The 15,851-nt window shown below is 42.1% G+C and overlaps 1 protein-coding gene across 17 annotated transcripts in view; it reads right to left on the reverse strand.

Annotated features, from left to right (window-relative positions):
* Window positions 1–2,765: 2,765 nt before the first annotated feature.
* The window catches only part of Arpp21 (cAMP regulated phosphoprotein 21), a 121,130-nt gene continuing 108,044 nt past the window's right edge, over window positions 2,766–15,851 (reverse strand). For all 17 annotated transcript variants that reach the window (XM_059267156.1, XM_059267152.1, XM_059267159.1 and 14 more), the window contains 2 exons: window positions 4,345–4,493; window positions 2,766–3,194 (listed from right to left, as the gene is read on the reverse strand). In XM_059267156.1, the coding sequence (XP_059123139.1) occupies window positions 2,937–3,194; window positions 4,345–4,493 (407 nt within the window). In that variant the 3' untranslated portion in view covers window positions 2,766–2,936. The remainder of the gene's footprint in view (window positions 3,195–4,344; window positions 4,494–15,851) is intronic.

Raw genomic sequence — 15,851 nt, forward strand, 5'->3', positions numbered from 1 at the left:
AAGGAAGGCAGAAGCAGAGACAGAGGCAGGTAGAGCTCTGTGAGTTTGAGGCCAGCTGGTCCGCATAGTGAGTTCAAGGACAGCCAGAGCTACATAATAAAACACATCTCAAAAAAAAAAAAAATTAGTGAAGACAGGAGGAAAGAAGGTTTGGCGTTAAACAATATTGTAAAAAGAATAAATAAATACAAAACCTGTCTATACTATTAGCATGTATAAGGTTTAAATCCACAGAACCACAGAGTCTCAGCAATTCTCAGAACCATAAAACAAAGGCCTAAATTTCCTAGAGTTGTATGGAATGAAGGTGAACATTCCAACTCAGAATGAGAGCATTGGCCTTAGGATCAATGTGCAGGTCTGAAGGCTAAAGGAGATGTGTTTGCAAAGTGAATCTGGGCTGGTGAGATGTTCAGATGTAAAGGTGGCTTGCTATCAAGGTGAAGGAGCTGAGGTCCATCCCTGGAACCCCTATGGCAGAAGGGGGGAAATGGCTCCTGCAAGAAGATATGCTATGGCTTTCACATGTGCACTATAGCAAGTGTGTGCATGTGTACACACACATACACACACACACACACACACACACACAGAGTAAATAAATAAATGTAATTAAAAAATGAATCCACATTGGTCAAGACCCTCCTTCCATTAGGAAAAGAGATTAGCTGGGAAAATATACTCTCCTCAGTGTGGTTATAGGTTCAAATGGCTCAATTTAAAAAAGAGATATTCATATATATATATATATATATGTGTGTGTGTGTGTGTGTGTGTGTGTGTGTGTGTGTGTGTGTGTTATATATATAACACTTTTCATTGTCAGGAATTAGCCTGATGAAAAAATAAGTAGACCCAGATATGGAAAAATGGAACTGACTTCACAAGGAGTGAACTTAATTAGAATATCACAAAAGCTCCCTTTGAAAGGAAAAAGAAAACAACAATAGACAGAAAGAAATGGTAATCTTCTAAGTAGGGTTTTTAAGTGCTTAACTCTACCCACAGCTAAACGACATGAAAATGGAAAACCCAATGTAGAAAATGTGATCAAATGAAAACCAATGAGAATTTTCCTGATACCATTCATATAACTCATTTTTTTAGGCAGGAAATATAAACCATGAAGCAATTATTATACAGTGGTATTAAGATGAAAGCTATGAGGTTTTATTCCCTCAAATAAACATTTTCCCAAGGGTCAATCCTCAGAGTCCAGAGTTCAGTTATTATTTTTGAAAGGTTATCCTAACTCAATTTTTACCATGAACCCCATAGGGAATTACACATTAAGAGACTGGTTAGCCATCTTGTATCTATGTGCAGATGTTCTAGCCTTTGTGATTAAATCATTGCTATGTACATTCTTTTTCAGTTACCAAGACAAATGTCAGCCCCTTGGAGTTGTTGGTTTGCTGTCAAAACCAGTGGTAGTTTGGAGTGCACGGTCTAGTGCCTCTTCTACATTACTATAAACACATTGATCTTCCAGGTACATGGTCAAACTCCAGTAAAGACAGAAAAAGACTAGGTATAGAATAGGCATTCTTACTAGCATTTAGAATTTCCTAGTAGGCACAGTATATCTATACACCTCCAATATTCCTATAATTAAAAGTAATGGCACAAATATCATCTTATGTTCAGAACCCTTATAATAATCTCAAGATGAGGGACTTTTGTTGGTAAAGTGTTTGCCGGTAGCATCTCTTGGAGAGACATCATTCAGCTGTACATGCCTGGGAGCCACTTTTTGCATTCAGCGTTCATGAGATGATGCCCAGAAAAGACAATAGTGACACTAATAAGACACAAGCTGATACTGAATGTTCAGGTGTAAATGAAACTTCTGTATCATTCCTCTCAAAGCACAGCAACCACCACAGAGGAAGGGATGCAAGAATGGAAGAGCTGGAGTGTCCTGAACACTATTTTCCAGGCATGAAAGTGGGACACAATTGATGTCACAGAAGCTATGATTTCCTGTACAAAATGGGGCCTGCCAATATCCTATCACAGGAGAGTGAGGCTTATGAAACCCTGCCCCCCCACCCCCAAGGATTTGTAGGAAGTTATTGGTTGATGGGAGGATGACGTCCCCCCTAGATGATTAATCATGCAAGCTCCTGTAAACAGTCCCCTATCTTTGCTTCTGTAAGAAGCTCTGATGAAACCCATTGATCCATTAAAAACAAACAAGCAAAAAGTGCCATGGAAGTAGTGGACCTGATTTAGAAGAGAGAGGGTATGAGAGTGTGAGGAATCACTGAGGTTAAATGTGACCAAAATGCATTCTCTACAAGTATGAAAATGTTACCATGAAGCTCAGTCTGTATAACTGACATCTGCTAATAAAAACATTCAACAAACAAGTAAATAGCATATTGAAAGAGAGACTGAAACAAACTGGTGGTAAAAACATGACCTTCCTTCACAAGGTCAAATAAGCTTTTATTTTGATTAAACACTACATACCATATATATCCATTTAAAAAAGAAAACTCTATAGTGTATATAAATTATTCCTTCCATTCCTTAGCTCTTTTCTTTTCCATTACAGCTTTGGTACAGTGTGATTTAGTTTATATATTTTTAAATACTTTAGCATCACAAACTCAACACAAAGTACAAAACTAATCCGAATCAGGGATATTGTAATCTACACAGTGGTATTCAGTGGTAGGAGAAAATCTTACCTTGATGAACTCATGTCACTAGCTAAGCTAGAAAGGCATACCTAGCAGACATGACAGAAATATGCACCATTAACCAGCTAATGTGTGTATTAGTCTTTGATTAGTTTGTACAGAACACCAGCAGCAATCATTTGAGTGTTGAGTGAACACAGAAGTCCTTGGCCAGTCGCCCTAGTCTCCTCTTCCTGTGAAGGCCATGAGTTAACATCTGACGAAGTGGACCGCAGGCAGCCTGAGTTCTCAGAACTTGACCTGCCAGCTCGCGTTGCTCATGCTTGCACAGTTTGTCCTGCAGCTAGCAGACATGACAGGGACCGTGCTGGAAGGGCAGTGTGGACCCATCAACCTTAGGTTGTTCTGAGGGCTTGGCGGCGTGACATTACAGTACACAGGCATTCCGGTGGCTGGGAGTGACCCTTGGCCTGCCTGATTGGGCAGCATGATTGGCGGTTGGTATGTCTGCTGGGGCACTGCTTGAGAACCTTGGGTCATTGGCACCTGTGCAAGACACAAGCAAAAGTGTATGTGAAAAAGCTTCTTTGATGTCTTCAATGAAGTTTCCGATGTCATAAATATCACTCAAGTGTTGGAGTTGGACATAACAGGTCCCTAATCCTATACTTATTATTTATCAGCTATTTTCACTTGGAGAAAGTCATTTGCCCTTCCTGACTGTACAACTTCTGATATTGTTGCATGGCGTCATGGCTTATGAATTATTGTGCTACATTTAAAGGTATCCCAGGATGCAGGTAGCCTCTGGGCCATAGGTTACACATGCATGGATATCATTTGGATAAGTTCATCTCTGTCAACGAACCAAAGACCCACTGGAAGTATGGCAGAGAGAGATCCTAGGATGCAGCAGATGTTTAGGTTCATGGACTTTGAGAGTCTCCTTCCCTTCTTCCTCACCTCCCCTCTTCTGTCTTCTTCCTTTGCCCCAGGACAGCATCTGGATGCCCCTCTAGCTTTCTCTCAGCATGGGAAACCATGCCCCTTTCTGGTTTCATGAGAAGTAGCTTGGAGCCTACTTTAGTAAGGAGAGGGTTTTGTCCGGGTAGATGGGTTGAGTACAGTTTCTTTAAAGCTAGAAGCACCCAGTACAGCTAAATTAAATGACTGAATCATTTTACTCACTCCTCATTTCTTCTTTTAGAAGGCTTCAGGTTACAAACTATGAAAGCATATATGATATGTGTTAAAGACTCAAGTTGCTCTGATCTGGAGAATGGAACTGTGCCTGCATTATTGGACTTCAAATGCATCTGAGATGCCATTTAAAAATCCATGATAACTTGAAACTATGGTAGAATAAAGTTTACTTGAGTGAATACAAAATATATTTGGTTTGCTACCAAGTACCATTTCAATAGAGTGCTCAAGGGTCTTCCTGTGTAGAATATTAAAGAATTTTCTTCTATGAATAGAAAGTTTATATGAAAGTAAATTCAGCATAGCATTTAAAAGCCCAGACATTTGGAACAGCACCTGCACACTATTTTCTCCTTCTATTTCTCAATTCTAAGTCAACTAATGGGTCAAGCATCCATGGCCCTACTAACCACCTAACACAGGGAACTTCCTATAGTGTTTACTTGGAAAAGTGTGAGTTTGTGGCCGGCCTTTCCCTGTTGCTGGCACAAACCTGGTAAGAAGACATGGTTGGGTAGGAGACCATCACGCCCTGTACTGGGGCTCCTTGCTGGCTGCTCAGCACACTCTGGCTGTGAGGTGACTGCTGTACTCCCATCAGGCCTTGGAAACCCTGCTGACCAGACAAGACTGGCTGGTAGCCTGCAAAGGAAAGGGAAAAAAAAGACCCGTCTGAATGGATTGTAAGAAGTTGTAACAGAGAGAAACTGTGGCAATGCTTTGGGTGTGAGCACTTGTTTCAAAGTGAGTCTCAGACATCTCAGTCTCCATGCTGTGAATATGCTCTCCAGGTGTTTGCTTCCTAAGAATGAAAAGTTTTCTAAAAGAAATATTGAAGTATGGGCAATATTATGGTTTCAAAAGGTCTACTGACATTTCCATTGCTACATAAAACAGTCCAATAAAAATCTTCTGATATTTCTATTGTTACAAAGAATGGTCCAATGAAAATCCTCTGACATTTCAATTGCTGCATAGAATGCTAAAAAAAAAATCTGACATTTCTATTGTTACACAGAATGGACTAAAGAAAAGTTGGTATTTCTACTGTCACACAGACTTATCCAATGAGCATATGTGACTATGATTAATTCTTCACTACACAGAGGCCTCTCTTGACATCATAAATTACAGCTTTCATGTTTGGCTTCCTCAGTGGTCCCAATAATTTCAGATGATTACAAATGTTTTAGTTTAAATGACTGCTTCACTTATTTTCCCACTCTCCTGAACTAGCTTTATGTATGCAGGGACCACAAAACAGTTTATTTACATAGTATGGATTCTGCTTGGCCATGTACTAGTGAACAAGATGACTCCCTATGCTGAGTAATTGAACATCCACTGGGGAAAATGTGTCAGCAGGAGAAAAGCGTTTTTATTCTGTTCAACAATTAGCTCCTAAGAGAACATTCCAGTAAAATACTCAATAAATAGTCATGAACATATATTAGATAGTATAGAATACAGTAATTTTTAAATTTACACATTTTTATTCATTTGTTGGTTGGCCTCCTTTTCTTTCTTTTTCTGAAGTGACAGAGCAGATTTGATTCATTTATTTTTGTCCTCAAAACAAGTAGTTTAAAATGCATTGTAAAAATGTATTGATAACTGTTCTTATAAATGTCAAAGAAAGTTACGACTTAGATAAGATGATACAGTAATAAATAAACACTTCAGCCCCTGCTGTAAAACAAGGTGTGTCCAGAGCTTATATAATATACTGCTCTGAGAAATTGAGGAGAAGAGAAGAGAATCTTGCCACAGACACTGAGATAAGTTGTACAACCTGAGTCTAAAAATGCAACAATAACACAGGATGTATATACACTGTTAATAAACACCACGTATTGAGTAGTTGTGAAAGCTGTGACTTCATAGTGAGGAAAAGGAAGTGATAGCCCTTCACAGAAGAAAACACTTGGCTGGATAAATATGCATCTTCATTGATATCAGAAATACCCTGGAAACATGGTCACAGAGAGTCACTGAGTTGTGTTCTCCAAGTCAATTTGGAGCAAGTTGCTAGTATGGAAGGCAGCAGATAGCAACTCTAGGGATAGGCTAAGTTTGGAGGTCTGGCCAGTGGCTACAATTAGAGGCTGAATCAGTGTCTATTTTAAAGTTACCTTTTGACCTGTCTTGTATGTACTTTCAGTTTTTATTCCCACTGCACAGCCTGTTCATTATTACAAAGGTTTTTAATTTATTAGGTTATTTTAAATTCTTGTAAGGACACCACATATCACCAGTATAATTAAAGGCAATAGCTGCCTTTCTGCTCTGTCCTCACCACAATGCATGCTCAAAGCATTCCTTAAAGTGCTCAGAGTCCCATGCAAGCTTTCGGAGTCCCATGTAAGCCTTAGAATCTCATGTAAGCCTCAGAGTCCCATGTAAGCCTCAGAGTCCCATGTAAGCCTCAGAGTCCCATGTAAGCCTCAGAGTTCCATGTAAGCCTCAGAGTCCCACATAAGCCGAGTTAGCATCTTGAAGGGCTCATAGCTATAGTGTGTGCAGCTTAAAGGCAAACCCACCTGACTTGGGTTAAGAAAGACCACAAAGGCCTTGCCATTGTTAACACTACTTCTCAAAAGGTCTTGAATGTAGAGGTGCTTGAATACATTTTCTTTTAAATGGTTTCTGTTGGTTGTTAGCATCTGCACCCTCCATTCTAATCCATACATCCAACCACCATGAAATTTCCATCACGAGGTTGGCAGGGGAGGTGGGTGACTTAGCAAAGCGCTTGCCTTGTAAGCATGAGGACCTGAGTTCTGTCCATAGAACTATTGTTTAAAACACACGAATCTGGCTATGATGACACATGCTTGTAATCTCGGTGTTAGGGAGGCAGAGAAAGGCAGAGCCTGGGTGTTGTTGCCTTTCCAGCCTAGTCTAAGGGGTGATTTCCAGGCCAGTGAGGGACCCTAAATTAAAAAGAAAAGTGGTAACACCTGAAGAATCACACACCAAGTTGTTTTCTGTTCTCTACACACACACACACACACACACACACACACAGAAAGAGAGAGAGAGAGAGAGAGAGAGAGAGAGAGAGAGAGAGAGAGAGAGAGAATCCACATACACAAAAGAAACGTACATCCTGAAAAGAAAATCTGAGACTATTTCACCATTTCATCTGAGTTCTTTGTAGCACGCACTGTAATGCACATAAGAAAATAACTTGATATGGTTGTGGGAGAGTTACAATCAATTATGAGCTGGATTCTCTCTTACCATTTGCTTTTGTAACAGAGAGCAGCAGGCAATGTGAACTCACTGTCAAGGTCACACCACTGGGAGTATTATAAGAGAGGAGTATTTATGCCTGAAACCTGAGGGCAATCTTTTAATATTTGGGATCTCAATGGATCTTTTACTGACTTCGTGTAGCCGCTAGATCAGTGGTTCTCAACCTGTGGGTCATGACCCCTTTTGGGTATTGAACAACCCTTTCGTAAGGGTAGCCTAAAACCATTGGAAAACACAGACATTTACATTACGATTCACAACAGTAGCAAAATTACAGTTATGAAGTAGCAATGAAAATAATTTTCTGGTTGGGGGTCACCACAACATGAGGAACTGTATTAAAGGGTCGCAGCGTTGAGAAGGTTGGGAACTGCTGCTCTAGACAAATCATATAAAAAATGAAGAGGAAAGGAGAGGCAAAGAAGAGGTGAGGAGAATGAGGGAGAAGGTGGCCTGATGTCTGAAGCTCGTTTGCATGTTTGCTGATGGAACACTCATCTTTCCGCGGAGTCATTGTGTTAACAAAGTGATATGTCTGAGAAGAAATTCATGTACCAGCACAATATTTAAACCAAACTAAGGTGAAGGGGAAAGAATAGGAGTATAAAGATGTTGAGAGAGAGACAGAGAGACACAGAGAGAAACACAGAGAGAGACAGAGACAGAGACAGAGAGATGGAATTCCTTTGTAGAAAAATAAAGGCAATATTCAAGGCCAGGCAAAGCATGTGGGGGCTGAGTTGCCTCATCTCCATGTAGGGCACAGCCTGCTGCAGAGCAATACATCCTTTCTGGGTGCACAGGTGCAGCTACATACAGCCTCTCCCTCCCCAGGCCTCATCCCAGGATGATTTGTGAGAGTTAGCATTTGGTTATGCAGAGCAATATGCTACCAGCTCTGCACCGGGGTCCCACAGTAAACACACTTAAGGCAAATAAGGATTTATGTGGGGAGGGGGCGAATAGTCTTCAATTTCAAGATGAAAACTGAAGTGTAAGGGAGGCTCAATTTATATTCATGAATCCCATTCGTTTCTCAATTCTCTCTCCAGGCAAGAAATTTACATCTGGAATGGTTTAATTGGAGGTACCCATTTCTTTAAATTATGCCAGGGAAGGTGGGCTACAGAGGGGTCCCTAAGACAGGAGGCTGCTGGGAATGTGAGCTGAGCTCCCGTGCAGATGCAGAGAACTAAAAATAACATAGTGGTGACCCAAGAATGAACCAGCAGCTTCTGCCTGGGACAGCCTTTGTCTGAGGCAGAGATGGCACAGCCCCTGGCAGCCTGCTTATCTTGCCTGCTCAAATGAAAAATGTGTTCCAGTTTGTCAATTGGTAGCTGTGAAATGATCACTCTTTCATATTTATTGAGGATTAGTCAGCTATAATACATCTTACAAAATAGAAAAAAGCAACACCCTGCTGCCGGATGGGCTTGCTCAGGAAATGATGAAGACATTAGCTGTTTTTTATTATTTCATACTCAGTCAAGATTGATTCAATTTTCAAGTCACGTGTGCCATTTATTTTTCTGAAAGTGAAAAGGTTAAGGGTGGATGGATGCCTCCTGGCCACTAAAGAACCAACTCTACTAAGTGGAGACTTGACAGAATGTACAATGTCTGGTCCTTGTAAATCTGAGAAAGTCGGGCTTCAAGTACATGAAAGGTTGAATGCTGTGGGTAGTTTGAGGGACTTGGTTAATAGTCAAACAACAACAAAAGTTTGTCCTGACGCAATACAATGAAAACTCAGAATGTAAACCGATCTACGTGATACATTGTTGCAACTGCTATTTTAACTCTAACTTAAAGGATCTGCTCCAGATAACACTTTGGAAAAGAATGAGATGGCAACAGTAGCCATCATTAGGAGATTTAAGTAAAGCCTGCTACTGTTGGCTGTGGAAACTGAAAACCAGGAGAGTGGCAAGAGAATGGATTTCTCACAAAGTTAGTTCTGGCGATCTTAATCTAACTGAGCAGTGTGATTTACATGTTAAGCTATTAGTGAAGCATTCTTAATGTGGTAGATGTCTTTTTCCACTATTAGTTAACAGTCTGTGTAATATAATGATTTTTCCTATCTGGAGTGATAGCTCAGTGAGTAGAGTGTTTGCTATGCAAGTGTGAGGACCAGGGTTCTGATCCCCAGAATCCACACAAACGCTGGGTAGGCAGTATTCTGCCTATAACTTCAGCATTGAGAAGGTAGAGACAGGGGATCCCTGGAGCAAGCTGACTACTGAGACTAGCCATATCAATGAGCTCTGGGTTCAACTGAGAGGCCCTGCCTCAATGAATAGAGTAGAGATCAATTAAAAAAGACTGGCAATATTGACCTTAGGCCTCTACGTGTACACAAACATACACCTATACCCACACAAACACATACTCATGCACATATACCACCCAGTTATCCAGAGGAGCCAAGGTACATATATCCCTGCATTCCCAAGGAATTACCTCTGGAATAGCTTGCTTCTGAATTTAAACTCTGCTCTTTTGTCTAAGGTATAAGGTAGGATCATGGCAGTTCCTGATTATGGCAAAGCTGGTTAGGAACATGAAGACTGATTGCTGATCCAGAACTGGCCCCTCCTTTTGTAAGTTACCATTATCTGATGGTTCTTGGCTGTGATGGACTCTTCTAAGTCTTCCTGTGCTTAGTAATCATCCATGATAAGCCAGCCTTACATGTTGATCACCCTGGCTCAGACCCAGTGTGAATTAAGTGCTTTTGCATGATGCTGCAAAATGCAGAGAAGTAGCAAGTATCATGAAATGCCTTTTATGGAAAATGATAACTTTAAAGGATGCAGTGAATCATTAAAGAGTCAAAGCTACAAGGAGAGACAACTAGAATTTATGCCACACTTCTGACCCTGTAGCCTCTTGCTTTCTCTCTCTCGATGGAAATGCTATTTATTACACAGGTTTCCCCTTCTCTTGTACCTAATATAATCTCTCTAATGTGGCAGGTATTCAATGACCATTTAGTACATTAATTGTTTTCTCAATAGTTAAAATGGTTAGATGAAGAGGTGAAGAAATATGGCCCACAGTTTTTTAACAAGATTCTCTTCGTATGAAAGACAGAAAATCAAAGCTGAAACATGATTGCCTCATGAAAGCCAACTCTTACCCCTTGTAACTGCCCTGAAGGATAGTTGTGCAGATGGTGGGACAGTGGGTGGACCCTCAGCGTGTAGAATGAGGTTGGTGGCTGTTCAAATAAATGGCTTACTGTCTGAAAATCTTAGAAGAGTAGGTAGGGCCATCCTCAGTTTCACTCTCTTGCACCCTTACCCTGACCAAAAGCAACTCAAGGAAAGGAGTTTATAGAGCCAAGTTCTGTCCACCACTGAGGGGAAACTGAGGCAGAAACTCAGCAACTAGTCACATAACACTCACAGTCAGAGCAAAGAGAAGTGAATGCGCCTATGCTGCCTGCTTGCTTGCTGCTTATGCTTAACTAGCTTTTGCATTCTTAACAGCCCATGAAAGGATAGTGCCTGTATTTAGGATGGGTCTACCTACCTCAGGTAACAATCAAGACGATCTCTCACAGGCTCCCCACAGGCCGAACTGATCTAGACATTCCTCAATTAAGGCCCTCTTCTTAGCGATTTTAGGTTGTGTCAAGTGGACACTTAAGACTATCCCAGATAGCTCAGTTCTACATGATATCAACTCAGTCAGAACTCTCCTGGACAACTGGCTGACTCTGTGAAGAGCGCTTGGCTGTTGGAGATGGAGGCAGTATTCATAGTATACCATAGTGGACTATATAATATTCGTAATATATTCATAGTATATTCATCTGGAAAGCAATCTAGGAGCTCACAGGAAGGGCTGGAAAAAAACCAAAAGTCTCCCTACCCCAGGCCACTTGAAGAGCTCTGTGTTTGGAGCATATGCCGTTGTTATGTGTTCTCACTGTGCAGATACTGTGTGTTCCTTAGTTTCATTTCACTGCAGTGGCTACGTCTCTAGGACATGAAGCCCTTGCCAACTTCAGGAACCCCAGCCTTTGTTGTTGCAGGGGGCTGTGGAGGAGGAGTGCAGGTATGTAGCTTTATATTGCAGCATCGTTGTGGGTTCCTGAAGTGGACTACCACCTTATGCCTCAGAGAGCAGCCTTTGGCACTTCAATGACAGACATCTCCACCTACATCCTGCAAGGAGGTCAGCAGTCCTGAGCTTCCCCCATGCATCTGATTTCACTGTTTTTGATGGCTCTGTACAACTCCAACATAAGCTCCAGATGGTCAATCCCCAGTCTAGCAAGCTAGTCCAAGTGAAAAGTGAGGTTTGAGTATCTCTAAGACATTTTGCTCCATGCCAGGCTGGTAGTGCACATGATTCAAAGCCCGTACCTGGCCTTTAAGACAAGGAAGCAGAGTATACAAGAGTGCCTTTTTCTTTTTTGTTGTGGAAGCCCATTAGGAGCGGGTTCTTCTTTGATGGAAATGCCTTCCTTCACCTTACTTATTGGTAATCTCTGCATCCATCCCCTTCTTTTCCCTTGATATTTATTATTTAGTGGCTTTAATTCCTCAGGAAGGGGGGGCCTTGGCCTGGGAGGAGCCTGCATGGGAATGTGCGATGCTCAGCACACTCCTGCACAGACCCACCCGTCCTAATGACTTTGAAGGGAGCCATGACAGGTCTAAGTGGAGCCAGACTTCCTGAAGAGTTGCTTCTCTCCTCACTTGCTCCTTTCCTCATTAGCTTTCATCCTTCACAGTGAGTAATTCTTAAAAGCCTCTTTACTGTCCCCTGAGAACAACCATGCACAGGTCATTGTCTGATGGCAGCTTACATCAGAGGAGCCGTCCTATTACTGCCAGCCTGGGGGCCTCCTCACTGCAATTACACTACCCTGATCCGCGTTATCACAAATACAAAGCTGGGTTCCTTTCTCTCTTTTCTTTTCTTTCTTTCTTTCTTTTTTTTTAAATCAGGGCAAACATGAGAGACATTGTTAAATGACTAGAGGAGTGGATCATGTGCGGAATTTCAATGAAGGCTCTGAGGGAAGCAGAGCTGAATCCCATTTTAAATGGAAGAGGCTGTCATATTATTGAAGTAATTCTCTGAACTTTCCTGGCCCAGAGTGCTGTGCTGACAGCTGAAGATCTCCAACAATCTGGAGGGAGGAAGGCTGCCTGCAAGGCTCACCAACATTTTACTTTCTTAATGAGGGTAGGGGCTCAGAGGACAACGTGGCATTCCTGTACCTCACCTGGCCCCGTTAATTTTATGATGCTGCACACTCACCTGGTGGGTAGCAGGGCACTGAGCCAGACAGAAGGAGCATTTCCCACAAACAAGCTGGGAGCAGGGCAAAGAGGGAGATGGAGGAGGCTATGGTGACTGGCTCTTGGTGCCTATTTCCACAGATTTAATCTATTTCACCAGGAGGCTGCAAGCCATGACCTCAGCGTTAGCAACCTTCTGCACGGCTACAGGGTGTTAGAGTGTAACCAAGCCTGGCCAGCCACCTCAAGGTAAGTACTGCAGTTGCAGATTCAATCTATAGATAGCTATCTATGACGTCAACTGAGAGACTTCTTCATAGGCAGCAGATAATGTCTCAAAAGTACCCTTTGGGGCTAAGAAGATGGCTCATTTGATAACACCTTTTCTGGGCAAGTGTGAGAATCAGAGCTCAGATCCCCAGAACCCATATATAATCTAGGAGAGCATGGGCAGCCCACCTGCGATCCCAGCATTTAGGATTTAGAGGCAGGGAATTCTCTAGGCAAGCTGGCTAGCAAAGTCTACAGAAGCTACAGTCTCTGTGAGGGACCCTGCCTCAGCAGATAAAGGGGAAAACAACCAAGAATAACACTTGCCATCAATGTCCAGTCTCTACACACACACCGACACACACACACACACACACACACAGACACACACACAAATAAACATAGATACACACACACACACACACACAGGGACATCATGTGTGTGGAAGCAGATATCTAAAAAATGCCCTTTTGATATAAGGAATCTTTGTATGTTATTATTTGCAAGCAATCAAACAGACCATCTTGTTCATTTCCAGACTAATAGGACTTGGTCACAAATGCTGAACTTAGATTTAGCAATAACATTGGTTTAGTGTTGCTGGGCAGCCCCAGCAATGAGCAAGGGTAGAGACAATTATGATATGAGCTAAGGTAGAGATGGCACTAATCGGGGAGGGGACACAGAGACACACTCAGGGAGTGTCTGATCAGGAACAGTCATCTGTGAGATCCGTCATTGTTGTATGCTTGAGGAACATGGAAAAGGACTAACCGGCGTCATTTTAATACCAATTACCAGTGGTCTTTAGGAAGCCCCCCCCCCCCCGTCCCCTCTGTCTTTCATGTGCTGGTGATTGACTAAACACCTGGCCTTGAGCTTGCTAGGCAAGTGCTTTGCCACTGAACTAAATCCTCACTCCCGACTGGGAAGCGTCTGTGTGTCAAGAAAGGGAAATCCCTGTGGACCACACTTGCCAATTTCTGTGGTGCAAATATTCTCACAGTTGCTGGTTTTAAACTACAAAGGCCTTAGAAACCAGTTGGCACAATTTCCAATTATTTAAAAAATGATTATTTCTTGAGTATATATATATATATATATGCATGCATGTCTGCATTCCTGGGTGGGGGAGTGCATGTGCACTGCACACCTTATGTGTGTGAGCATGTATGTGGTGGACAGAGGACAACTTCAAGAGTAGTTCCTCAGGATCCATCCACCTTATATTTGAGGTAGGATTTTTCAAAGACCTGAAGTTCCTCAATAAGGCCACTCTGGCTGGCCACTGAGCTCCAGGGCTCTACCCATTTCTCTCTCCCCAGGACTGTGATACCAAGCTTATGCTAAGACATCTGGCTTTCTAATCTGGGTTCTGGAAGCTTGAACTTGGGTCCCCATGCTTAGGGAGTGAGCACTTTTTGAGCTCGTGTGTCTCTTCAGCTGTACGGTCCCTGGTGTTTTAGCAGTGGCTCTTTAAGCTGACAGGAGATACCTCTGGCTCACCTCTGAGCTAATAGTGAGTGTCAAGCAATCCCATCTGCCCTTCACTTTATTTTCTGCTCTTTTTATCTTCCTTCCTCAAATGTGTTCTTTGTTCTTTGCCATTTAACATCTGAGTAACCGTAACAGCCATGCCAGGACTTCTGTGCAGGCTGGAGAAGGCACTAATCAGACGGGGCAAGTGGGAAAGGAAGACAAGTGGGAGCATGTGTTAGGCTCTGGAGAGCACAGAGGAAGAAACTGCTCTTTCAGGCATTTTTACTTCAAGCAGAGTGTGGGGATGGAAGGCAGGGAATGGAAGGCTTCCAGGTGATTTGTTGGCAAGCCCTGATACATGGAGGCTTAAAACTGTTCCCCTGGAAAGTCCTTTTCATCTGAATTTTTTTCCAGACTTGACTCAGAACCTACAGGTATATAAAGTCAGTACACCAAACATCTATTGATAACAAACCATAAATATAATTTTTAAAAATTATTCATTATATAAACAACTTTAATGTGGATTACAGATGAGAGAAAACTTGCATATTAATGATATGGAGTGCTTGTTTATGAAAACAATTGAAAGATATTCTAATGCCATACCTGTAACCTGAGGAATGACAACAGAAAAATATTCAAAGTCTTTCTTTTCCATAATTAAAGCATCATATTTCTAAAAAAAAGCTGAAAATATTGTATATATAGGCAAAACACTGCCATTCATAACATGCCATGGTCTAGAATTGGAGCCAAAGTGTAGCAGTGTGATTGGTGTTGGATGGGGTGATGGTGTTCACAGTGTGAAGTATAAATGTCATCCATTGACAAGCAAGGCTGCAGTGAAGTTGTGTGAGGCAACATGGGTGAGCACGCTCAGGAAACTCTTGGATTCACTGCATAGTTGATGTTGAGTTCACCTTTGTCCTTATGCACTCATCCTTTTATTGCTGCTCATTATTTTCACAACCCACCATCACAGTCACTTATGTGATGACATGATCCACAACTTAAGAAGCTTCCCATAGGAAGATGAGGAGATAATGTTAATGGTATGAGATGGGAAGAATCAGGATCCACATATGCAAAGGCCAGAGATGTGAGAAGTAAGTTCAAAGGTGGTCAGATGGAGGCAGGGATAATAGAAGACTACAGAAGTGGAATCAGGCTCAAACTGTAGGGCCTTAAATACTATCCTATAAAATGAGATTTAGTGCTGAAAGATCTGATCAGCTGCAAAGTGGTCATGTAGATTCAAATGGAGTGGTGGAATGATGGGCAGTTTTGTAAAGATACCCCTGAATTCATCAAAGATGCAGAGGTGAAGGTTGGGAGTCTGGGGACAACAACAACAGCCCAAGAGAAACAATGAAGACACAAGCTGAACCAGGGTAGTGGTGGTAGAGATAAGGAGCACATCCAAGAGATGCCAGCTGTTGTAGCCTGCCATCCAGTGGCAGAAAGCACATAGAGAAGGAACCCCAGCCCTAGGGTACATAAGACTTGGCAGCCCCTTAGTTGGAGGCACAAGCAGGACCAGTGCATATTAGTTATCAGTAAACAAATGATCAAAAGATTCCAAAGCCATTTGTCATGCGACATAGATTTGTAAGTCACTAGGACACGACTGCTCTTGGAGACACTACATTTATGAGTCACTGCCACCTGAAACAGTGGTTGAAATGGACCTATAAGTCGTGGTCACACTCAAGCATTGAGTTGTGG

The sequence above is a fragment of the Peromyscus eremicus genome, chromosome 7 (genome assembly GCF_949786415.1).
Source record: "Peromyscus eremicus chromosome 7, PerEre_H2_v1, whole genome shotgun sequence".
NCBI lineage: Eukaryota > Metazoa > Chordata > Mammalia > Rodentia > Cricetidae > Peromyscus > Peromyscus eremicus.